We start from the raw sequence: 25,633 nt of genomic DNA on the forward strand, positions 1-25,633 counted from the left end.
GGAGGATGAGGGTCGCTGCACAGCAGCACAGTCTCTTCCTGCCAAAATGAATGAGAGTTGTGATGCTGAGCCATCCACAGGGAACCACAACTCCACTACGCACATGCAAATCCCTTCCTCCCCAGAAAGCTGGCAGACAAAGGTGCTGGGCAGAGCAGGAAATGGCTGACACAAAGTTGTCTGATTTAAATGATAATCTGAGGTAAGGTGGAGTACCTCTGTCTCAGAATTCTAAAAATTATTGTAATGATGTTACCAAATAACATGAATGGATGCAAGAATGAGATGGAACGTTTGTATTCTATTATGTATTTTACTGAGAGGCTTATTTTTTTCTTTGGATAAGAGCCATATATTTGTTCCTCACAATTTCTGGGCAGCAAAAATTTTATGTTTTTTTTTTTTGTTTTGTTTTGGGTTCTTTTTAAGTAGTAGAGGTGTTAACATTCATATCTCAGACAAAATCTTTGCAAGTGCTCAGGTTTTAGGTACATCTTTGGAATCCCTGTTTCCTGCCTGCAACTGATGTTCAGAGCCACCGAAGCCATATTCCAGCTTGGATGCCTCTCTGTTGTCATCTAGGTGATTTTTCGACTTTAATGGTATAGTTTGGAAAGCAACTTAGGTCTCACAGAATTAAAGGTGCTTTAGAAAATAAAGGTTTTCTTTGTTTATTCGCTGTGATGCCTTGAGAATACTTGCTAGTGAAACAGAAGCTTGAAAAAGCCTGCATTCAATTGCCACAATGCCAATAAAATAACTTTATTAGGGGTTAATAACATTCCTCCCTGCTAACATTCCCTCAAATGGATGCAGCGCTGTCTCCAGTTAACCTCTAAACTATGCCTTGGAGAGCAGAATCACTTTGCCATAAACCATATTATGACATCCAGAATCGGCCTGTCAGGCTTTGGGAATGAGAAGAATGCCATCCACCTAAGTTATTACTAGACTTGTGCTTCTGTTTCTTCTTTCCTCCCCCTTCCCAGGTCTCTTTTTAGAACCAGGAGCGCTGGTCACCGTGTGCGTGGAGCAGCATTAAAACAGCCATTTGACAGGCGCGAACAATTACCAGCACAGCACTCGAAGTGATAAGCCCGGTTATTTTGACAGCTTGTGAGTTATTTAGGTGAAGCGAAAGCATTTGTTTTCGGAACACTGGAAATATTTATATTAACGCAGTGCCTGTTTGGGGAAAGAGGGTTTTCCGTCGGCTGAGGAAGCGCAGCTCCCACCCGGGTTTCCAGCGTTCCGCTGCCCTCTCGTGGCACAGCCAGCAGTGCCCAAGGAAGTCCCCAGGCCCGTGCACTGACGGAGCCGACCAGGAGGGGCCATGTCCCGGTGTCCAGGTGCCGATGGGCACCGGCGCCGCTCCTGCAGGCGGAGGGGCTCCGGACAGGATCACGGCTTGGAGGAGAGCCCGGAGATCTTCGAGTCCAGCCTGTGACCGAAGACCACCGCGCCAACTAGACCATGACACTCAACGCCACGTGCAGTGTCTCCTCAAACCCCCCCAGGGGCGGTGACTCCTCCCCCGTCCCCGGGCAGCCCATTCCCGCGGGACCGGAGCCCCCCAGGCGGCTCCTCCCGCCGCGTCCGCCCGTGCCAGGAGCCTGCCAGGACCCAAGATGGCCCCCGCGGGGGGGCAGGGGGCATCGCGAGAGCGGATGCAGTCTCTCGCGCGGCTTGTGCAGCGCGCGGTTTTTGCTCTCGCGAGGCGGGCGCTGAGGCGGCGCGCGCGGGAGCGGCGGAGCCGGAGCGGGGGTGATGCCCGCCAGGAACGGGGAGGACGGCGGCGGCAGCAGCAGCAGCACTGAGGGTGAGGGTGAGGGTGAGGGGCGGCCGGGGGGGATCGGCCCGGGGGACCGGCCCGGGGTCACCTCGGGTAACCGTGCGCTCGTTGCAGAACCGCCGGGAGCCGAGATGGGGGAGCAGGCAGAGGCGGCGGTGATCACGCCGGCCATGCTGAAGGAAGAGGAGCAGCTGGAGGCGGCGGGGCTGGAGCAGGAGCGGCAGATGCTGGAGAAGGTGAGGGCAGCCCTGCGGGCGTGCGGCTCCTTGGGTTTCAAAACAAACAAGCGTGGGCGGCTGCGAAGGGCGGGCGGTGACTGGCGCACTAGCGCCTTTTTCTCATCCACCGGAGGCTTTCATTTTTATGTTTATTTTTTAAAGGCTAGCGGCAAGAAGCTTGCTGCGTTTTGTACGCATTGATATTTACATTGAGAAGATTGCCACTTTGCTTTTGTCGTTCTGAGCCAAAAAATGTATCATGCCCTCAAAGTGAGCCGATTTCCTAAAGGGTAGTAAGTTTATATTCTTCTGAATTTATCTGAAACGTGAAAGACAATTTTTTTCTGTTCGTGTTCCTGTATGTGTACATAACCATTCTTTTCCTCCTTGTGGTCCCTATTTAGTTGAAAAGGCCCCACCAAACAAGGTACTTGAGTAGAACTCTGCAGCACAGTTGTATAAATTCCATTTATCCTTTCCAGAAATAAGCCCCGTTATGTGTTTCTTAGGGTAGCAGGTATAGTTTATGCAGAACTGCATCGAGGAAGTAGCCTAGCTTACAAAGCCCAGCTGAAACGATCGGGTTTATGCCAGTCACTGTTGGTCTGCACTCCTGCCTTTCCCTGCACACAGCTGTCCAGGAGCTGCTCCTGACCTGGCGCTGCTGCCAGGAGAAGCGTACATGTGATCATCCTGGGAGACCGTGTTTGGTTTGCATACCTCGGTTTGCTTATGATACAGGAAATACAGGCTGCTTCAGGGAAATGGTACATCCCCAACGCCAGTGGTGTATGCTTCATTTCTCTCTTGCTGTGAGTGTTTTCATATGTTAGTGTTAAGCACTGATTGATATTGACCAGTCTGTTTTGGAGAGAGAACATGAAAGCTCCCAGACCTTTGTGCAGATAAAAATTATCAAGGTATCAGAATACAAGCTTGAAAGAACTATCCTCTTAAATGCTCTTTTGGGGAATTGTGTTCTAAGGGACCATAGAATGGTTTGAGTTGGAAGGGACCTTAAGGATCTTCTAGTTCAAGGAAGTAGTACTATTACTCAGTATACTTGAGAAGTCAGGTGGGTATGTTTTTTTCACTGTCTTAAAAATTGAAGCCTTATTTTAAGGGCATGAAAAATACCAGTCTCTTAAGGCCTGGAACTAATTTTGATTACTCTTTTTCCTTTCCCTACAAATAGTTGGAATTTATAAGGACACACATCCTTATAGGATGCTGTATTTTGTGCTATTGTAGTTAGAAAATAGTACCAGTTTTCCCAGAAGTGTCATGATATTCTTTGTTGCAAACAGTAAATGATGATACAGCCTGTCTGAACTTCAAATATTTCTTGGTCAGACTAGGGACTAAAAATTTGCAGGCAATACGGAGGAAAGAAGGAGGAAACCCTTGTAGAGCAAATTATCCCATTGCACAGGAAGTATTGAGAAAAGGACTTAAAATTTAATTTCTTTCACAACCAACCACTCCTGTAGCAATGCTATAATGTGATAGTGTTGTGGGTTTTTTGTGTTGTCTCCATTTCTTGAGAATCCACAGAACTTCCTTCCAGCAAGGGTTATTGGTCCATTGTCCTTTGTGCTTCTGTCAGTCTTTCTCTGTGCAGTCTGGGACCAGTCAGAACGAGGGGAATTACTCATGTAGTTGACTCTGGCTTACAGGCATTTTGGGGGGAGTTTGTGTGTTTCTTATGCTTGTCACTTCATCAAACCCCCAGCCAGGTGATTTGTACAGCAGGTCAACAAAGGAGTTGCTAGTCCTTTTTGAGGGCTAATGGCAAAATACCGCGCTGTGCAAATACGTATGAATGTAGAGTGATGAAAAAGAGTGGCAAGTTTTTGACCTTTTCAGTCAAAGGGGAAAAAAGTCCCACTTTCATGAGGCTTGAAGGTTTGACTCAAAGTGAGATACCATGAGTTCGGTGCTGTGCATCTTTGAGTTTTCTTTTTTCCCCTTGAAATTTTTGCAGCCGGTCAAGGGAACAGTCTTTCAGTTTGACCAGTTAATGGAAAAATGCTGTGTTCACTGCAGTAAAAAGTGAGCAATAGCAATTTGCTGAATAAGTAGTTTAGTTTTAATTGTATCCTCTCTTGGCATTGCCATCAAGAGTTGATCTTTCTGAGCTCAGGTATTTGTCATCTGAAGGTGAAAACCTGGACTGGGAGAGCAGAAGGAAATAAAAACTGGATGGAGAATCATGAGAATGCAGTCTTTCCCCTCAGAGAAATTGTGGAGATAGATCTTTCTCACATAAAAGAATGAGGTGATAGCTGCTGATTAGAATGACTTGTGGCAAATGAAGATTTGATTTCTGAGGGGAGAAACGTGCTCCACCTTTTCAGTGTCACACAATTTGTCCCATGATTCAGGAAATACCCCATTTCCCTGCCTATTTGTATATTTAGTTTCAGAAGATGCCCTTGTCTTTCTCTCTTAGCGGGCCCTTCCCCCAGTTTCTTCCAAAGGCTATGGCATAGATAAGCATCTTTAAAGCTCTGCATTTTACCTCTCTGGGATTTCTCTTGGAGATGCTAATTTATACCTTTTTGCACTCTTCAACCAGCTGAAGGAGGCTGTAGATAGATGGGGAGTCGATCTCTTCTCCAGGTAACAAGCAGTAAGATAAGAGGAAACGTCCCCAGGTTGAGCCAGGGGAGATTTAGAGAGGATATTCTGAAAAAATTCTTCACTGAAAGGCTGGTCCAGCATTGGTACAGTCTGCCCGGGGAAGCAGTGATTCCACCATCCCTGGAAATGGCGTTCAAAGAGCGCACAGACTTTGTGCTTACAGACATGGTTCAGTGATGAACTTGGCAGTGATGGTTAATGGTAGGACTCGATGGCATTAGGTCTGTTCCAAACTAAATCATTCTATCACTTGTTTGATATTTCAATTTAACAGGCAACGTTAGATGAATGTGTAAAGGTGCATGCTTTTTTACTTTAGGGGGAGTTTTGGGCTGAGTTTTGAAGAGTAATTTGCAAACTTCTAAATTACTAATTCAGCAGAAGTTACTTTGAAAAGTGTGCTTTAGATTTTGTAAGTGAAGCGAGCAGAAGTTATTGTTTTCACCCTAGGAGTTATCTTGAACTCTGTAAACTGGGTGTGATGGTTTCATAGCTACCTGAATATTTTGTTCTTAATGAGAAACTGTAACTTTGTGTGAATGACACATGGAGGAGTCCCAACTAATACTTGGAAAGCTGTACTGAAGTTTGCCAGGTAGGGTTTTTTCCCTCAGAAATTTGGAGGCTGCAAATAAACTTAATTTTAGTTTTGCTCTAAATCTATAAATTGGAGTTAAATTATCTTTGACCCTTGAATGCCATGTGCTGCTTTACTGGCTGTTTGTATGGTGCATATGCAAGTGAATGCAACCCTCAGTTACTTTCATTTTGCAGCACTTCATAGCTGCGTGTGAGTCCATACAGTCATGAATCATAGATGTATAATGGCTGGAAGGAAAAAGGGAGTGTGTGTATGAGACACAATTGTAGTTATCCTAAAGAACCGTTTATATTAAAAACATTAGCTCTGAAGTATCTATAAATACGTCTCTTTTTGTTGGCCAGGCTCGCTCTTCTTGGGACAGGGAGTCAAGTGAAATGCGCTATAAGAGGCTTCAACATTTGCTTGAAAAAAGCAACATCTATTCCAAATTCTTGCTAACCAAAATGGAGCAGCAGCAACTAGAGGTAGGTATATTTTTGTCTTCAGTGGGGATTTTTAGGGTGATGCCTGTTTGGGTTTTTTTTGCCATCCAGTAGTTTGAAGTAAAATGCATTCAAGATTTCATTTGTAATGTTAAAATCTACTGGACCCTACTGCACAGGAATGAAGTGGTGCTTTACATTGTATTCAGAATTTGTTCTATAAATTAATTGATGAATCAGACTGGGAAGAGCGTGAATTATAATTTTCAAGTCACAGAGTAAAGGTGGAACTGATGCCTTCACAATTCTTCTGTTGGCCTTACTGCTAGGAAAACAAGTATTTCGAATAAGAAATGAAGTTTAAGGGAGCTAGAAGACCTGGAGGGAGGATAGAAGATGCAAACAATTGCAAAGTAGGAAGTTTTGTAACCTGTTAGTATTATTTAAGGCAAGCTGAGGATGAGGCGTCCCTTCAAGATGCTAATGTAGGCCTCCCTCAAACAAATGTATAAATTACAGTGATCTGAGGCCATGCTGTTCCCAAACAAGAGCTTCCATAAAACAGTTTTATTAGTTGTTTTTTTTTTTAATCCGTGGGCTTCTGAGTTCATATGAAGCTTTATCTTTACTTTCTTAACTGTACCTTTATGGGCAAGCTTATAAGAATTTATGCCTGAGAGAGGGGGAGAAACTTAGGAAAAGATTGAGGACAATGTTCTCCAAAAAGGGAAATTGCCAGACCACAGGAACTTCCTTTCCAGAATGATTCAGTACTAAGTCTTGCTGCATCTGATAAATACCAAGGTCTCTTATCTCTTTCTCCAGGATCCTTTTGCTTTCAGCAAGTAGAAATAGTAGATGGAGTGAAAATCTTAAGTTCTTCAAGACATAGAAGCACTTCTTTGTTAAAGGCATTCTAGGCTACTTACATTGCTGTCTGTTCTGCAAGGAACACAAGTGGTGACACAAGAAATTAAAGGGAACACAAGGAACACAAGAAATTTTTATTGGAGTCTTCCTAAATTACTGTATTTAAGTGTTCAAAGTATTTACTGACAAGCAATTCAGAACAGTTGCACTTTCTTGTCCAAATTTTGCTTTATCATTTTAAACTGTGTCAGAACAGAGACTTTTAGTGAGATTGCAAAAACAAAGTCTGTAGAATACATGGAACTCTGTATTAGCAATGTAATCTATGCCTGTTATTTCTATAATGGATAGTACTCTTGTGGGTGTTATGAAAAGATAAAAATTGCACGTGTGCTTTTTATTTTGTTTAGGAACAGAGGAGGAAGGAGAAGTTAGAAAAAAAGAGAGAGATGATGTTAAAATCTGCCAAGGTAAGATTAGGTAGCTATTTTATGCAACTTTCTGAATAAAAGGCTGAGAAATTCCAATGTTAGTTTTGATCAAGGTAGGTAAAATAAGTAAGTTTGATTAGCCAGTATTTGACTTGTAGAATCTGTATAACATACCATCTATATTTTAACCATAATAAGATTGTTTCAAAGTGCTTAAAAATTGCGTACCATGTCAGTAATTTTAAAAGAATGTTTCTACTCTAATTAGTGTTACAGAAAATGATTTCACTTTGTTTTGAGGAGTTCTTTTGTTTTAGCAATGGTTTTGTGTTCAACCAAGATACTGAATAAGAAGTAAAAAAGATAAGTGGAGCCTTTTTTTGCTTTATTTTTGAAAACTGCTTAATAGTGGAAGTGTTTCAAGAAGCTTTCAAAGGCAATGATTTGAGTCTGATTACATATTTTATCTCTGTCATGATAGTTAGAGATGCATAAGATGATGAACCTTTTCCTATGTTTATTTTCTAGGGCCAAAACCCAGTTGATGGCAAAGAGGACAAATCAGGTAATGCATTAAGCTTTGCCTTTTTTCAGTATGGGTGTTTTTGGTGTCTTTAATGTTAGATACATTGTATAACTCAAATATTATCTTTATAGGTACAAAAAAGAAGAGAGGGAGGGAAGATGGAACATATAACATCTCAGAAATTATGTCCAAAGAGGTAGGCCTTAACTATAAATAGCCTGTCTGGATTTTTGTTGCACAACTTTTAATGGGTAAGGCAACTGCTATGACATCTCTATTTTAGAGCAATCTTTTCTCTCATACATTGCTACCAGAGATTATCAGCCATCTTTAGTCTGTCTGTGAGATATGACTTTCTTCCAGCAAAGATCCATGTAACAAGCAATCTTTTGGCACCTGTAGAATTTGGATGCTCTTTCGTTTTTTCAAGTCTTGAGGGAGGCAAACTGTGAAGAGTCTGCATTGCCAGTTGAATTTTCAGCTACCCTTTGTAATTGAGATGTATTCTCTGGTGTGTGGTCTGGTTTGTTATGATTGATGGTGTTGCATGGAAAGCTTTTAAAGTATGTTCAGATTGCAGAATAAATGAAAAGATCACATGAAATACAAATTATAGTAGCCTTTAAGGTTGAAAAGCTTATAAGCATGTATTTTTTTCCCCTCCTTTGTTTCCAGGAAATACTATCAGTGGCAAAAAAGAGTAAAGTGGAAAATCAGGTATGTCAGCACATGTTACTGCAGTTAAAGTGCATTAAGCCCAAAGGGAGGGAGGACTTTTTATACTTTGTAGCTCTAAACTTGCCTGTAAATAAACATCTCTGCTAGTAAATGAGGTCCTGAATTAAAGTTTAAAAAGGTAGTGTAAGTGAATGCACTTAAATACTTATTTCAGAAATCAAAGGTGGAAACTCTACTTTATTTTTAAAGAATTGAATTTGAATGTTTTTATACTTCATAGAATGCCTGTAGTTACAAAAATGAAAGAAGTAGGAACTTACTAAAAAGTATTTGTACTGGTGTTTAAGACCTTAAGACAGTAATTTTTAAGCATTCAAGTGTGGAGATAACAAGTGAGGTCTCTTTTGCTTTTGCAGCAGTTCAAATGCTACATGTTTAGTTGAATTGCTTCCCAACATTCTTTAGAACCCACTTACAGAAGGAAAATAGCTGCATTAAGTGCCTGGTGTTGTGAGGAAGGTTTTAAGTCTGCTTGCTTTGTGGGTAGAAAATTATAAACCAGATAGCTTCAATAGGTCTCACTGCTCTTCAGTTCTAAAGGAGTAAATAATCTAAAAAGTGCTCTTGAGTGAACAGATACTGAAAAGAAGCCTTTCTGTCAGGGGCTGACTTATTCCACTGTACATTAAGGCTGGTGTAAATTCGGGAAACGTATCTTAGTTGAGCTTGGATGTGCATTCCACTTGTCATGTGTTCCTTGAACTTCCTTCTATAGGATGAAAGCTCTTCTGACAACCTGCGTCCAGAAGACCTGCAGAAAAATGGAGACTCAAATAGTGTCATTAAGGATAGATTGTGTCAAGCTGTACGACACACTGCCAAGCAATTTCTTGATCCAGTACGGAAATTTAATGGACAGCCAGTGCCTTTTCAGCAGCCAAAGATTTTTACTGGCGGTGTAATGAGGTGGTACCAAGTGGAAGGCATGGAGTGGCTAAGGGTATGGAGCAATTGTTGATGAGATTGAACTTCTGTGTCTTCCTTTCTGTTCTTTTGTGAGAGGTTACTCTGTCACTTGGCAGAACGGGCAGTGTCTGCACAAAGAACTTTGGCTGGAGCAGGTGGCTGTGTTGGCCAGGAGGTGCACCTTTTCCCTGTGGGTGAGGTAGCTATGCCCACAGAAGATACTTGATTATATAAAACTTGAACATCAGCACAGTAACTTGGTCTTTCAGAGAGGGGAACTAAGTAAATTTTTTGGAGTGGCATGAGTAAAACCTGGAATAATGTGAGCTGTACTTGAATTTAAAGCCTTTTGATATAACACTAAGTTACATACTTTTGATACTCTTCTGTTTTTTGCACCATAGTCAGGCATACGGTACTGGAATGCATACATTTACATGAGAGTATTGGGGGTTTACCAGATGCTTGTGTTTATTCATAATAGAGAGAATCCTCATTTGTAATATAAAATGGGTCTAGTGGAGAGTTTCCACGGGTGTTACATTCCTAAAGATCTTTGTCTTTTCCAACGGTGTGTTGATTAATTTGCATTTATTTTTTTTTTTTTTGCATATGCAGATGCTTTGGGAAAATGGCATTAATGGCATTTTAGCTGATGAAATGGGGTTGGGGAAGACAATCCAGTGTATTGCAACAATAGCCCTGATGGTGGAGCGAGGAGTCCCTGGTCCATTCTTAGTATGTGGTCCTTTGTCTACTCTTCCAAATTGGATGTCTGAATTCAAGAGATTTACTCCAGAGGTAAAGGAAATTAAGACTTTTCTTTTACTTCCTTAGGTTTAAAAGCACAAATTACTTAATTTTTCTTCTAATTCTTTGCCTTGAAACTTTCTCTACAGAACATCAATTTATTTAATTGTGGTGTTTATGTGGTTACTACACTCTGCTGTGGCTTGCTATGTATGTATTTACAGCCTTCTTGTCAGAGATCTCCTAATATCTACTGTCTTCTCTTTAGGTTAATATGAGCTTAGTTTCCCTGACTTGTAACCTGTCTTTTACAGATTCCACTGATGCTCTATCATGGAGCTCAGCAGGAGCGTCGGAAGCTGGTTCGTAAAATTCACGGACGACAAGGATCACTCCAAATCCATCCTGTGGTCATTACTTCCTTTGAAATAGCAATGCGAGACAGGAATGCCCTGCAGGTATCTAAGTTCTCCTGGAAGCTCTAGGACAGTGCTGTGCCTCATCGCTGGCAGCAGTGCTTTTGAATACAGTAAAACAACTCGCGTGCTGCCTGTACAGCAAGTGTCATACTGTAGCATGTGTGCTGGCATTCGCTTCTGCTTCCTTGGTAGAGTAGTGCTGGAATTTAATGCTTAAGAAGTTCTTCAAACAGATTATCCAAATTTATTAATTTATCAAAATTATCCAAAAATTAAGCAGATAGTTATAGCATACCTGCTCTTTTCATTATCTTTCTATAGGTGGTGGTTAGGGAGGCTTGGAGTAAAAACTGTACTTAGCATATAAATACTGTGGTTAACATCAAAATGGTTCCTTCAGCAAGATGAGTTTCTTGTAGAAATTTTATTTTAACCCCTAAGCTTACTAAATGCAGTCACCATGAAGCAGATGAGCGGCATTAACTGTTTGGACTCAGCTCTAGGAGTGTGGCACCGGTGAATTACAGTAAATAATAGAATCTTTGTAGCAGGCAGTATCAGTCTCATTATTGCTGCTTAATTCATCTTGCCCCTGTTTTGATGGAATAAAGCTAAAATTTACTGAAATACCCTTCCTTTTTGTAGCAGTGCTACTGGAAATACCTGATAGTAGATGAAGGTCACAGGATTAAAAATATGAACTGCCGCCTTATCAGAGAACTGAAACGTTTTAATGCAGACAATAAACTCCTGTTGACTGGTACTCCCCTGCAGAACAACTTGGCAGAGCTTTGGTCATTGCTTAACTTCCTGCTACCAGATGTGTTTGATGATTTGAAAAGGTAGGTTGCAATCTGATAATGGAAACTATCTCTGTTTTTTTTCTGTTTGAGCATTAGTGTGACTCTTTAATAATTAAACATATATCAGCTTGTGAAGAGCTGTTTTATGGTATGGTTGTAATTTCGTGTGATTATTTGGTGGTAAAGGCTTTGAAATGTCTCTTGCCTCACACTTAGTTGTTTCAGGAAGGAAGGAATTAATTGTCATCTCCATGATAGCAGAAGCTCAACTCTGAGCAAAGACATGAGCATTTGCGGTGAGAGATGTTTGTCTTACCATAAGTGCCTGGTGCTGCTTTGAGATTCTCCTAAGGTGCTGGAGAAAGCTGTGTGAGGCTGGCAGACACAAGACCCACATCTCCTTTTCTGCAGCAGTAGGGGGTCAGGTGGAAGAACACTACCAAGACAGCCTTCAGACTAATTCTGGAAAAAGTTACAGACTAGATTGAATATAATAGATCACAGTGAATATTTCAACTAATACAAGTATTTTTACAAATCGCTTACAGCCTCAAGCGTCTGAATTGCCAGGTGTATTTCGGAAATTCCTTCTGTACACCTTGTATTCATGATGGATATTAGGGCTTTATTTTTCTTAAATCACAGGATAAGAGAAGAATAGTATACTTAATAGCTGTGAAGTAACCAATTTTTTCCGTTCTTTTATTTTTATAGCTTTGAATCCTGGTTTGATATTACCAGCATTACAGAAACTGCTGAAGATATTATTGCTAAAGAAAGGGAGCAAAACATCTTGCATATGCTGCACCAGGTTTTCACTTATCCTTTGTGTTGTATTTTTCACAGTTTATTTTTGACATTAACCATTATTATGAAGTGTATCAAAATCTTGTTTGTGGAGCTGAATTTTGGGTCTGAGGTTTTTGTTGTGACACTTCTGGATTTCCTTAGACTTGTGTGGGTTTCTTCAATCTTTACAACACTTAAAAATGCTGAAGAAACAATATAACTCTTTGATAATGACTCATTTTTATTCTGGAACTGAGTTGAGTTTAATCATACTTAATTACAGTTTATAGGCTTCTCTTTGCCAAAAGATTTAATTAGTATATTTATTTTGTTGAAAGATAACTTTGAGGGAATTTATGTAACTTTGAGGTGTCAAACAGAGTACCTTTTGACAAACTAATGTGCCTGTCTTCAGACTAGCACTCAAAGCTTTTTTTTTTTAATTTAAGAGGGTGTGTGGAAGTAAACGCTTACAGACCAATCATTTTCCCGTGATAAACTGATGGTGAGAGATGTAAACTGTGTCTTCTATATATAATAGTTGATGACTTTATTTATTTTGATTACATGTTTGGAACTTTTCCAGAATAACTTGATTTAGGAAATATAACAAGCAAAAAGAGCTGTTTCATAATAACATTACTTTCAGTTGTTGGAATTTATATGAAAGGTCTGTAATGTAGTTACTACTACACCCTTACTAAACACTTCAAAATTTCTAAAATGTCAGTGGATGTGTTGTTTCAACACGTTATTACCAGCATGCGAGTGACAGTTTAGGAGTAGGCATCCATATTAAAAAATCAAATATATATGCAGATTAACTCCCTTGCTTTAAATTGGCAAAATAGCATTACATTAGTAGACCTGTTTGCGTCTTGTTGTCTTGTTTTTCTTTTAAACTAGCCATGTTGAGAGTCTGAGCAGTTGCAATATCTGCTCACCATTTCAGATTCTGACACCTTTCTTACTGAGAAGATTGAAATCCGATGTTGCTCTGGAGGTTCCTCCTAAACGAGAAGTTGTGGTATACGCACCACTGACAAAGAAGCAAGAAACTTTCTATACTGCCATTGTGAATCGCACCATCAGGAAACTGCTTGGAAATAATGAGGTATCTGCTGATATGGATGTAAGAAATGTGCTTGCTTTTAGTAGTTTGTAGGCAAAACCACATTGGTATTGCTTCTTTACTGTTGTAACTAGACCCTCTTTTTGCTTAAATTTTTAGTCTGATCCTTTTGTTATTTATTTCGGTGGCAGTTCCTGTGATAGGCCTGTGGGCACAGAACTAAAACAAATATAAATATGTTCTTGATTACTTGTAGCTGGAGGGGGAAAAGAACACAGTTTTCATAGAATTGACAGTTTCAGCTTAAAAGGTATTAATGTGGCTTTTTAAAATCAAACAAACTTTCAAAACCTAAAGTTAAAAAATTTACAATCAAAAATCTGCAATTTAAAATTTGTGCTACATTTTCTACTTAGCCAAACTTCAAGCTGCTGAGTCTGAGTAAGGATTGCATGAGGTACATCACTGAAGGCCTCTATTCTTGAGAGTTCTTGGATCAGCATAGACCTTCTAGACTGAAGCTAACTGCTGCTGATGGAAACGTTTTCATTTCCCACAGGAAGAAGTAGTCGAGTTGAGTCCTACAGGCCGACCAAAACGCCGTAGTCGAAAAGTGGTTGATTATTGTGAAGAACATAATGGTTCACCTGATGACTTGGAAAGATTGATCAGCAAAATGCAAGAGGAAGTAGAAAAAGAAAGGTGCCTGCCCCAGAAGATTCTTTATTGTACTGTCTGTTTCCTTCTTAATTTGCTTCCAGAGCTTTGCTTGTTGAAATTGACCAAGAAGAATGTGTTTAGTTATTCACTATCCTGGAAGCTTTATGCTTTGTTTCTTTGATTTTACCTAGTATTCATTGAGCTATGATAGCAATGGTTAGGTTGTACCATCACTCACTGACTCATTATAGTTAACTTCAGGACATTGTTGTGGTTTAACCCCAAACAGCAGCCAAGCCCCACACAGCCACTCACTCACTCCTCCACCAGCAGGATCGAGGAAAGAATCAGAAGAGTAAAAGCTAGAAAACTTGTGGTTTGAGATAAAGACAGTTTAACAAGGAAATCAAAAGCTGCTCACACAAGCAAAGCAAAATAAGGAATTAATTCACTGCTTCCCATGGGCAGGCAGATGTTCAGCCATCTCCAGGAGAACAGGGACCCATCACATGTAACAGTTACTTGGGAAGGCAAATGCCATCACTCCAAGTGTCCTCCACTCCAAGCGTCTTCCTTCTGTTGGTGGCTCATAATTGGTTGAAAGTCCCTCGGGTATCAGAAAAACTATGTTAATCTTCAGGGTTGAAACACATTTATTCTGCTAGTTTTTTACTGTAGTCCAGTGTGGCTTGCAAGAAGAGACAATGAAATATGTTTGTATTAGTTTTATGCTATGTATGGATCTATGTCAGAGACAGTACTTAGATGTAGAAGAACTCAATAGCTATATTAATTGTGAATCCTGGAATGTCTATGTGTGACCAAAATGGGATAGGCAGAGAGCTGATTCTGGAATATCTTATGTGTTGATCCACAGGAGGTCTCACCATGTGATCTGGAGAGGGCTTGGTTCTGTTCCATTTTGTGCTGGGTGACTTGCACAAGCTAAATTCTTGCTAATTACTACTGACTGCCCTTTTGTATTTTAAACTAGTAATGGCAAATTGTTGTGCCTTCGTTGCCAAGTGTGGCACTGTAAGAAGTTTTGTTTGGTAATAGCTTTACTATCTCTGAGGGATTTTGAGGACATTTGATGCAGCATGTGAATCCATTGCTTGATTTTGTTGTGTTTTTTTTCTTTTTAAATATTTGTAGCATAATAAGGTGACACTTTCAATACTAATAAGATGATGTATGTTTTCAAGGCCAGTTGTAGAAGTGAGCATTCCCATGGATTCTGAGGTGAACCTTAAACTGCAGAATATTATGATGTTACTGAGGAAGTGTTGTAATCACCCCTATCTCATTGAATATCCGTTGGATCCTGCTACACAACAATTCAAGGTACATATTTTAAAAGCACTAGAGGAAATTTATTCCAGGCATTAAAAAGCAATAGACTGTGAGCTGATGGCAGTAAAAGAATGACCTTTTCAATGTATTTGGCATATGCCTCCCTGCTGAGTTCCAGCATTATATTGCTTTGTTATTTGAAACTTCCTGCAGCAGCAGTTGCAGAGGCCCATTTAGCCTCTGTGCTCATTCAGTCTTTGCACAGTTATGCCATAGTGTCCTGTATGTACTGTGGCAGTGCTCCTCCTCTGCTGGGAAGGTTGTGGAATGCAGTCGCTGGGTTCTGTTGACTCCAGGTGCTTTAGGGTCTGACTCAAGGTCTCCTCACGAGGGTTATGTTTTGAAACGTGCTGACCTTGGTGAACTGTTCATGACATAAGTTGTACACTCTGCAGGAGGTGCAGCCGTAACATTTAAGTGTGAGTTGTTAAAGGACCGAACAAAGTACAACAGTCATCAGCTTAGAGAATACAGCATCCCTTTTCTTCCTCAACGTGGGAAAAATCCAAGTTATATCACAAAGGCCAGATGGCAGTTTAATCGACACAAAACAGTTGGCAATATAGGAAAGTATGAAGTAATTTAAATTGAAAGAATCTTGGAACAACTAGATGTTGCCTGCACATTCTAAATGTAGGTTTGTGGGCATGTGTGGTCATGTTTTCGTGTTTACTTGTGATAACAGGTTCAGCTGCACTCAGGAGCAAGCTGTTGAAGTTTATCAGTGTAAAGTTAGTGTATAGAAAGCAGATACCCCAGTCTGGGGTGGTGAGGGAAAATTAGTTAATGTATAGAAAATGGAGACTGACAGTTGACAGCACCTGCAGGCATTACTACCTGCTTAGCCAAATATAATCAGAATTATTCAAGGTGGTATGGTTCAAACCTTAGTTTGTGTCTATATCCCTACTCTTGGCCCATAGCAAGAATTAGATCTAACAAACTCTTGAGCAGAAGAGGGGTTTAAGGCAGCAGTGTGGGAACTTGTGCTGTGAACTTCTACCTCTTGGCTGATGCGTACTAACTTGCTCTGCAGTGCCTCCTTGTGTCCAGAAGGTGGAAGCCTTGTGCCTTAGTTACAAGCAGGGAAAGAAACATCAGTGCTTTTCCATGAGGAAAAATTACCAACATCAGGGTTTCTCCTTCTAGAAATGGGATGAAAACTACTTAGTTGTTTTTTTTTTTTTAATTATTTGGGCATGTGAAGTGCCCAGTTTTGGGTTAAATTTAATTTTATCATGATTTAACTGGTTCAAGGTTGTTTGCTGAAATTAGTGTTACTTCCAGTCTTAGACTTTTAGTTAAAAAGATGGTATGCATTTGTTTCAGTGAGAGGCTTTCAGACAGCTTTTTTTGATGCTTCTGAGTTAGGGAAGCCCTCGGTATCCTGCCCTCCTAAAATATATGATCCCCTCTTCCCTGTTCCAAGGTTGATGAAGATCTAGTAAAGAATTCAGGCAAGTTTCTACTCTTGGACCGAATGCTTCCAGAACTGAAAAAGAGAGGACATAAGGTAAAGCTAAAGGGGGTGGGGGAGGGAGGAGATACACTTCTCTTTATGAACAAAAAATTGTATTGAGGAATCTTTCTGGTTTTGTAGGTCTTGTTGTTCTCACAAATGACTATGATGCTTGACATTTTGATGGATTACTGTTATCTGAGAGACTTCAAATTCAGTCGATTGGATGGCTCTATGTCCTACTCAGAGAGAGAAGAAAATGTAAGTAGATGTACATGCTCTTCAAGAGTGTTAGCAAATTCTGCTTGTCCCTGTGACACTGGAACATGATTTTGCACGGCATTTAACCTTTAAAGGGAAAACACATCTATGTTGAAAACTGTCTTTACTTCTGCTTTGATACCTGCAGCACAGAAATACTGAAGCAATAAGGTGTGCTACTAACCTGGGGTATGCCTGGATTGGTGGGTACTCATATACTCTTGTTTCCCCATTTTTTTATGTGCCACTGATGTGGCTGAGGAAAACTAAACCCCTAACCACTGAGGTTGCTACTGTTAAACCTGATTCTTAAAGAGGAAGGGCTAACATGTCAGCAAGCTGTAATGACTTCTTTAAGCCGGTAGAATTTTGTACTACAAGTTCAACAAGGCTCTTCTCAGTTCTGTGATTTGCTTCTGGTGCTGCAGATGCTGGTGTCCAGGAGATCCAGGAGAGGTTATGGGTCTTTTAGAGAGCTTGGGTGTGGGGTGATGGTTTCTTTTTTTTCTTCTGTGGTCGAAGTCCTGAAAATTATATACACTCAGTTTTCTACCAGGGTGGTTGAAAGCTACAGTCATGCTGGCATCAGTGTTTTAGACTGTCATTGTATCTAGAAGTAACTACGTTTTTAGACTTTGCCAGCTTGGACTGTGGACACCTTGCTTGTCACTGGATGGTAGATCATGCAAAGGTGAATGTGATTTGGAGTCATCTCCACTTTGAGTGTAGCTGTCTCATTGACTGGAATCATAAAATAAGAAAACACAGTTGTTTCACTTCTTGGTCTTGTCCTGTCCCAGGTGCATGCAATGTTTCTTAAAGGTTCTGACAGCTTGTGCTGTATTTTATCTGTGTTCATCTTTTTAAACGTAGGTCTCTCAAAAGATAAGCTATGGTGTGTTTGATCCATCTGTTTTTTTTAATGGATGAATTCTCTTCCAGATGCATCAATTTAATACTGACCCTGAAGTCTTCCTGTTCCTAGTGAGTACAAGAGCTGGAGGCTTGGGCATTAACTTAACGGCGGCAGACACAGTTATCATATATGACAGTGACTGGGTATGTTGACAGATTGTTGAACCTCGTGATATGTGTCATACAGTTCTTTCTCTTGCTGCTTTTGACAATCGTTTATGAACCCCTTACAGCATAGACCATTTCTATAACTTTAAAGAGGTGTTACATGAAGATAATAGTATGTAGTGTGTGTGCAAACATTTTGTGAGATAATGCAGCCTCATTTGAGAAGTCCTACATTATGGAATACAACATTAAAAGTTGGTTTCTAAAACTAGCCTGTTTACCTCCGAGTTACCAAAAGCAGGAGGGTTTTTCTGTTGCAGATACATTTCCTTCTTTTGATTTATTACTTAAGTTTGAATGTATCTGGACTTTCTGTGGGTTCGGTGTTTACAACAGCTGCCATATTAGTCCCAGTCCCTTGAATTTCCTCCTGTGGCTTGCCACGTGTGTTTCAGCTAGCTAGGACTGTGCTGCTCCTGTATGTCTGGAGGCTGTGAAGAAGAGAGCTATGGAAGTAAATGACTGAGGACCTCTTCATTTTGTTTTAGTAGACAGTGTTGCTGTTTGCATGACTATTCAGCTTCAGAAGAGCTAAAGCTCCTTTAGAAATGCCTGAAAACTTTTTAAATACTTTTTTTATTGTCCTCAAAAAAATTTCTACAAACCTACACCTAAAACTCATCTAAATCTATCATTAAACACATCTGTATGTTGCAAACTGCAGCACATGGTGCAGAAGCATCCAAGGTGATGGGTTCCTCTGCCTGTGCAGCTACAGCAGCAGAGCTTGTCATGGATGAGATTGAGTCAAAAGATTCAAGAGTCAAGTAGAGTTCTGTTACAGTGTCTCTCTCCTGCCTGCTGCTTCTGCTCTGACTCTGAGCTCACCATTGAAAATGCTGCTTGTGATGTGTCCCTCTAAAAAAAGGATAATGACCTAGCTGAATTGTTTTTAACTTGTTTCTTTGTCTGCTCAGAATCCCCAGTCAGACTTGCAGGCCCAAGACAGGTGTCACAGAATTGGCCAGACAAAGCCAGTAGTTGTTTACCGTCTTGTGACAGCAAATACCATTGACCAGAAGATTGTGGAGAGAGCTGCTGCCAAGAGGAAGCTGGAGAAGCTGATAATCCACAAAAGTTAGTATCTTTCTCTTATGATGTGTTGCTTGTCGTGTCAGCATGCGTTGCTTCTTCAGATCTCAAGCTGTAACAAATTTCAGCATCCTGTTTGCACCTGTCTGGTACATTATAACTACAACAGAGAAGTTCTGTTTGAATGATGAAATAGTGCTGAATAGAACAATAGTCCTTGTTATCATGGATGGAGCAACAGTGATTCTTGATTATATAGCTGGTCATACTTGAAAGTCTTTAGAATGTGATTGGTTTGACATGTCTCAGGGATAAATTTTCTTGTATAGAATCTATAGGAATTCTGCTTTGCTTCTGCATCTTATTCTGTTTGTGACATTTGGATGGTAGTTCTGTATATATAGTGGTTTCAAACATGAAGCTCACTTGAAAAATTACAATTCTTGTGACTTGGTGTGGGCTTCTGAACAGTAACTAGTCTTATATTATGAGGTTAAAAACTTCTCATAGTTCTTATATTCCCATATTAAGGGGAAAAAAAAAGGCATTTTCATGAGGGCATAAAGGGGCAGAAAGGCCATGCCTGTAACTGTCCACTGCATGGTGCACTGCTTTTCAAGCCTAAGCTGTGGTTTGTCTCTGGTTTTGGATGATGTTAGCTAATCTTTGTTAGATGCTTACTCTGTCCTAGCATTAGCCTTCTTCTTTGTAATCCCTTTGCCACTGCTATCCTGGTGTGACTGCCGGGACTGCCATCTGACCAAAAACCAAAGTGGCAAGATTAGCACACAACAGCACATGAGCAAGATGAGCACAGAATGGGCTCTAATAGTAGATTCCTGCCATATACTAAAGTATGTATTTTATATGGGTTTTATCCAGATTTGTTGTAAATAACTACTAGCATAGTCTCCAAGAAACCAGCCTGTGTCAGGGTATTATTTTGTCATGTCTGTTCCATTAAACTGAGGGCTGGTGTCTGCAAACCACGTACCTTTCACAGATTTCCTGTCTTGCGGTTAATACTACTTACTTTGTTTCAACCAGCTTACAATACAAAGGGAACAAACTTCAGCATCCACCATAACTTTATTTACAATGTTTTTGCTGTAAGTAGAACTAATGGCTTTTCTGCTCTGCGTGTGCGTGTGTGCATGTTGAATTGGCGTTTCAATCAGTTCTTCTGCATACTATATATATATACACATACATACACATCATAGAAAGTGAAAGACCTGCATGTAAACCTTCATGTACTCTGAGTTTTTCACCACTTAGACTGTTGGTGTAAGGTGTGTTTATCTGAGGGCTAATGCAATGAAACATAGCATTAATTCTGATTTGCAAGAGTAATTTAGTCAGTATATGCATCCAGCATTGATTTAACTATTTACATAATTTGTTCCAGTCTCTGTACTTTCTTAAAATTTCTTCTTTCTACAGATCAGTTTAAAGGTGGCAAATCTGGCCTAGCACAGTCAAAGAGCTGCCTGGACCCTCAGGAATTAATAGAATTACTGCAATCCAGAGACTATGAGAGGTATGCAGATTTCATGTTTTCTTGGACCATGAGTTTGTAACTTGTAGCTTTCAAGCAGCTGTCAATAGCTCTTTTGTCTTAGGAAGTGGTATGTGGATCTTTCTAGTGGAAAGAATGTCTTAGGGATTCTTCTGTGTGGGAAAACTGACTTCATGCAATACTAACATGCTTTTATGTGTATTAAGAAAAATTATTTCTTCTTCAACAGGGAGGTAAAAGGATCTAAAGAAAAAGTAATAAGTGATAAAGATCTAGAGTTACTTTTGGATAGAAGTGATCTTATTGGTAAGTCTGAGTTTTCATCTGTCTTCTTTATGCAACAGTAAATTCATATTTTGTAAGAGTCTTTGTATATAGAAAGCTACCATAACTTCACTTCCCTACAGCTGTGTTGTCCATCTGGAAAAGGACATTTGGTCTCTTTGCTGACATTTTCAGTTTGGTTTGCTGAAGAAAAACTTAAAAGTACTCCAGAAAACCGCATTCAGGCATAGTGTGCCCTGAGCATACTGTGAATGAAAAGCATAGATTAGGAGGTGTTTAGCAAAGCAGCTTTCAAGGAAAATTGTTCTAATTGATCAAAATAGAAATTATTCTCAGTAAAGGTTTATTTCAGCAAACTTGTTTAAAAACCTTTTTTGATATGACTGTAATTCAAAATATAATCTAACTTTTTTTGGGAAAATAAATGGAGCTTTTCAGAGTTACCATGGCTTACCAGTGGATCAGCTATTTAACAAAAAGCCCAACCAAACCACAGCTTTTTTTCTGAGGTTGTCTGCAAATTCTAGTGCTTCATCAGGCCAAGATACTATTAAAAAAGCCTTAAGTTTCCTGAGAGAGCAAAAATTCTTGTCCATTTCATAGATTTAACATACTTTTCTAAGATTAATAGATTTAGTATGCCTTGTTTCCTTCAGCATCTTTAGCAGAACAATCCTCAAAGCACAGATACAGAAAAAAACCCCAGTCATTACAGAACTTAGAAGTAAAAATTACAGCCTTAAATAAGTGTGCTATGTATAGTTTGCATAAAATAAATTTGTCTTAGGAAACTTCTGCTGAATTTCAGATAATTTAGGAAAAAAGTTTAAGACATTGTTCTATAAAACTGCTTCTGTCAGTTAACTGAGTGCTAATATAGACTATTATTCTTGGTGCATGGATAATATGGTCTACCTCTATCTTTACAAGTTCAGACTTTGAAACAATCTGATTGCTCTTTTCAAGAAAGTGCCATTTATTTTGTGTTATTAGTGTGGAATGTATTCATCATGGTTGTTTTTTTCTTGGCTATACTAAGCAAAATAACTAATAAAGTTGTCAAAAAATGTTAATACAAAGACATTAGTCTAGCATTATGTACTGAATATTTACTGATGCTAACTGCAGTTAATGCTTTAGAAACGGAAAACCACCTCCCACCCTGGTAAGCCATAAGTATTTTATATGACTAAAATAGCTTTTTATTAGCTTTAAATTTACTGGAAGGGCAATAATAGTGATTGCAAGTGCTGGGAAAACAAGTTGCAGGTCTTTGAATTTTAGAAAGAGAATATTACTTATCAGAGCTGTAACTTTCTGTGTTTCTCCTAGTAACTTCATTAAATAGGTTTACTGCATTCTGGACTTTTTTCTCTGGAAAATGAGACCAGTTCAGGCAGCTTTTAGAACTGTTTATCTCCACTCAGATTTAGCCAGAGATGTTGGAATTTTTTTCTAGAAGTATACAACTGAAAAATATTTTCAAACACAAACTTTCAATAGCAAACTCTTGATGAAGGACCAAAATGGTTTTATCAACTTGTTTTCCAAATCCCATGGGAAAAATGTGTCTGCTATTGTAAGGCTGCAGACACTTCTCTTGTTATTGTTGACCTTTGTTTTGTTTTAATCTTAGATCAAATGAAGACCTCTGAAAAAATGAAAAAGGAAAAAATGGGTGTCTTCAAAGTCCTCGAAGAGTCATCAGAGTCCAATGGAGAATGTGTGTTTTAATGTGCAAATGTGGCCTCTGGGTACTCTTGCAGATCTTCCAGAGATGTCACTTACACATACTGATCCTTGATGCTGACTTTGTTTACAGCCTCGTTCAAATCCCTTGTGTTCTTCCAGTGAATTTTAGCATGTTCTAGAGTATAATGCAGGTGATAGTTTGTTGTAGCTTTAGTAGGCTCTCACAAAGAACTAAGAAAATGAGCATATTTCACGTTTGCAGCTAGTTCTTGTGCTCAGTGGTAAAACCTGGCAGTTTGTGTAAAAAAAAAATCTTCCTGTGGAAGTCCTAAAACACCATTTGTTTTGGTTTAAAATATGGTGTCAGTTATGGTGTTATTTGGGAGAGAACTTGCGCCTTTGTTCAAGCCATTTTTGTAGCTTCTGTTTTTAACTTCTGCTAATTATTTTGGTTAAATAAATATCTGTTTTGTTCTAAAGGTCTAGGGATTTTGGCTTCTTAAATAAGTGAAGCTTATTTTGTGTCCATTAATTCACATTTTCCTACTCATTTAGCACATTACTAATCTCACATTTGAAAAACAAGCCAAGCCCCCATTAGCATGGCATTGCTGGATCCAGCACTTGCCTTTAGGTGAAGAAATTTTTCCTGATAGCAATCTCAGCATTTCCTGGTGCACTTTGAGGCCGTCTCCTCTTGTCCTGTCATTTGTTACTTGGGAGAAGAGACCAACACCCACCTTGCTACAACCTCCTTTCACACAGGTGTAGAGAGTGAAAAGGTCTCCCTTCTCCAGGGTAAACACCCCAGCTCCCGCAGCCTCTCCTTGGAAGAGCTGTGCTCCAGCTTCACCAGCTTCTTGCCCTTCTCTGGACACTCCAACACCTCAGCGTCCTCACCATGAGGGGCCCAGAACTGCACACAGTATTGGAGGAATCGGGCAGCTTCTAAACTTTCAGCTCAGGTTTGTGCAAATGCCATCCAGATGTCAGTAGAAGCTGCGGTCGTGGAATTGCAGTTGGGGCTGTCACAACTGCAGTTGTGCTAGTTATGCCAAGGTATAGATACCATGGAAAGAAAAACCCTACCTTATCAGACTACAGAAACTGGTTTTCACTCATTTCACGATCATTTTTGCTCGCCACAGAGAGTAATCTGTTGGCCTGATTTAGAGAAAGTTATTTTGTAATAGAGATATTTCACTGTATCTTTCTGAGGGGACAGCTAAATCTGTTAAGTGAATGAGTAGGCTGGCTTTGACCTTTGCCTGTTGCAAGCCCTGTTTTGTCACTACTTGCTGGAGACAAAAGTTTCCAACTTTTCTGCTCAGTTACTTATTAGCCTGAATAATACAAAATCCAAGGTGTGCAGTCTCCATGTGCACTTACATTTATACACTATGCTACTCTCCGTGCAGCCTTTACTTCTAGTGAGGACCTACACAAGATTTAAGAGTAAATGATTGTGCTGGTTTGGGCTGGGGTAGAATTCGTTTTCTTCACAGTGGCTGGTATGGGGCTGTGTTTTGGATTTGTGCTGAACACAGGGTTGATAGGATAAAGATGTTTTTGTTATTGCTGAGCAGGGCTTGCACAGAGCCAAGGCCTTTTCTGCTTTTACTGCCACGCTGGTGAGGAGGCTGGGGGTGTGTGGGAGGCTGGGAGGAGACGGCTGGGGCAAATGTCCTGAACCGGCCAAAGGGATATTCCAGACCATATGGCATCATGGTCACTATATAAAGTGGGGGGAAGAAAGAGGAAGAGGGGACATTCAGAGTGATCTACCCTACTTCACCTGCCTCTCTGCAGGGCAGTGTGGTGCAAAATGAAAAAGATCCAACGCAACTAGGATTTAGTAACAATTGCAGCCTTCTTAAAAATACATAAACTAGCATTAATGCTAATGGTAACAGCAGTGAAATGGAGAGTTTATCACTGTTTATCAGCGTGTGGAGCTTGATGTGATTTAGACTTTGTGGAGCTGTGGCTGCTTTTCTAGCCCTCCTTCAGAAAGTGAAAGCAATGCATATTTTTTTGCCTTCTGCCAGGGAGGAGCCCCATGTCTTCATCCTTAATTTTTTTTGGCTTCAGAAGTACTACAAATATAATTTATAAAAGCAATCATGGTGCCTTCTTAGCACAGCCTTGCATTTTTTATTCCTGCAGTCAAGAGTAATGACTGCACTCGCTACACACCTGAGCTCTGAAGGGGCCTTGGTGCACTGAATGCCTACAGGCAAAGCAGGGCGTGCCCAAAAGGGGCTGGTGTTTTAGAAAGCAGTCTGTCTTCCTGCAGATAGGTGGTGGGGAACACCACAAGGAAACGCAGTAATGAAAATGTGAGGATCCTATGGGTTGGGGGTGACTGGTGTTAACAAATTGTTCTATGTGAAATAATGTCCTCCTGATGTTCATTAGAGAGAGAAAGTATTTCAGTGGATACAAGACAAATTATTAGATTATATATCCTGGTGATTTGGAAGCAGTGCTCCTGTCCTCTGCACCCAGATACATCCAGTTCTTGTTCTTCTATCTTCTTTGTGGATGTTTGAGTTCTGAGATCAAAAGCATGAACAGGAGTGTGGGATCTTGGCTTGCTCATGTGTTGCTACTGTGTGTCTATTTACAAGTTTTCTTCTTCCCCAGTTTTTCCAGGTGATGACAAGAAATTGTGTGGTAAACTTATGTTAGAATATATGTAATGGCATTTCACCAGCACTCAAATGTACTCTGTACATGCCAACATCCATGCCATATTCTTACTTACCTGCCTCAGCAATGATGTTTGAGCTGCCAAGACCCCACCTTGACAACCACCCGAGTCATTAGCACATGAAACTTGAATGTGAGAGCTGGAGCAACTGGCCATGCTGCTCAGTGCTGTTTTGCTGGGACAAGGGTCGTGCTGATGGTGTGGGCTGTCAGAAGGGGACAGTGAGAGGGAGGTCAGTCTTGAGGATAGTGTTGGGGTTTCTAACCCATTTCTGTCAGTTTTATCTCCTGGGATCAGCTCCATCAAGTTACTGCCACCAGCAGGGTCTTTTTAACTGTGTACACAGTGTTAAAAATAGTGATTCCTGTTCAGGTCAGAAGAGAGATTTGCTACTGTCCCACACAAGCTCTCTTCTCCAGCCTGCCATCAGGGAGCAGCAGGGCACAAATATCTACTGCAGAAGGAAAAAGGTAGATGTGGCGATGGCAGGGAGGGACCGCAAATAGAAACCCAAGTAATCAGTGTTAAAAATGACAGATTGTGCTGCACTGCCCACCTTCATGAGACAGTCCTGGATGCTCAGGAACGAACTT

General features: G+C 40.2%; 1 protein-coding gene across 2 annotated transcripts; it reads left to right on the plus strand.

Moving 5' to 3' along the window:
• The first annotated feature begins 1,775 nt into the window (after positions 1-1,775).
• HELLS (helicase, lymphoid specific) lies at positions 1,776-22,790 on the plus strand. Of its 2 annotated transcripts, none has more exons than XR_007632208.1 (22): positions 1,776-1,819; positions 1,907-2,028; positions 5,599-5,721; positions 6,960-7,019; positions 7,509-7,545; positions 7,638-7,702; positions 8,182-8,223; positions 8,960-9,184; positions 9,769-9,951; positions 10,215-10,358; positions 10,965-11,161; positions 11,837-11,933; positions 12,864-13,025; positions 13,543-13,685; positions 14,849-14,987; positions 16,426-16,509; positions 16,597-16,716; positions 17,659-17,775; positions 18,717-18,876; positions 19,879-19,940; positions 20,275-20,371; positions 20,580-20,656. XR_007632208.1 is itself a non-coding variant. In XM_050340865.1 (22 exons), the coding sequence occupies exons 2-22, from the start codon at positions 1,924-1,926 to the stop codon at positions 22,367-22,369; spliced, it is 2,475 nt and encodes an 824-aa protein (XP_050196822.1). In that variant the 5' UTR covers positions 1,777-1,819; positions 1,907-1,923; the 3' UTR covers positions 22,370-22,790. The 2 variants fall into 2 exon arrangements, 1 of the variants encoding a protein (XP_050196822.1); XM_050340865.1 differs by lacking the exon at positions 19,879-19,940 and adding an exon at positions 22,272-22,790 and having other exon boundaries at positions 1,777-1,819.
• Positions 22,791-25,633: the final 2,843 nt, after the last annotated feature.

Source organism: Myiozetetes cayanensis, unplaced genomic scaffold, assembly GCF_022539395.1.
Source record: "Myiozetetes cayanensis isolate MyiCay16 unplaced genomic scaffold, myiCay2020 scf10, whole genome shotgun sequence".
Classification (NCBI taxonomy): domain Eukaryota; kingdom Metazoa; phylum Chordata; class Aves; order Passeriformes; family Tyrannidae; genus Myiozetetes; species Myiozetetes cayanensis.

Coding starts and splice junctions, on each gene's coding strand:
- HELLS (XM_050340865.1), top strand. CDS start 1,924: ATGGGGGAGCAGGCAGAGGCGGCGGTGATCACGCCGGCCATGCTGAAG. Junction 7,703..8,181: donor CAGAAATTATGTCCAAAGAG/GTAGGCCTTAAC, acceptor CTTTGTTTCCAG/GAAATACTATCAGTGGCAAA. Junction 8,224..8,959: donor AGAGTAAAGTGGAAAATCAG/GTATGTCAGCAC, acceptor TTCCTTCTATAG/GATGAAAGCTCTTCTGACAA.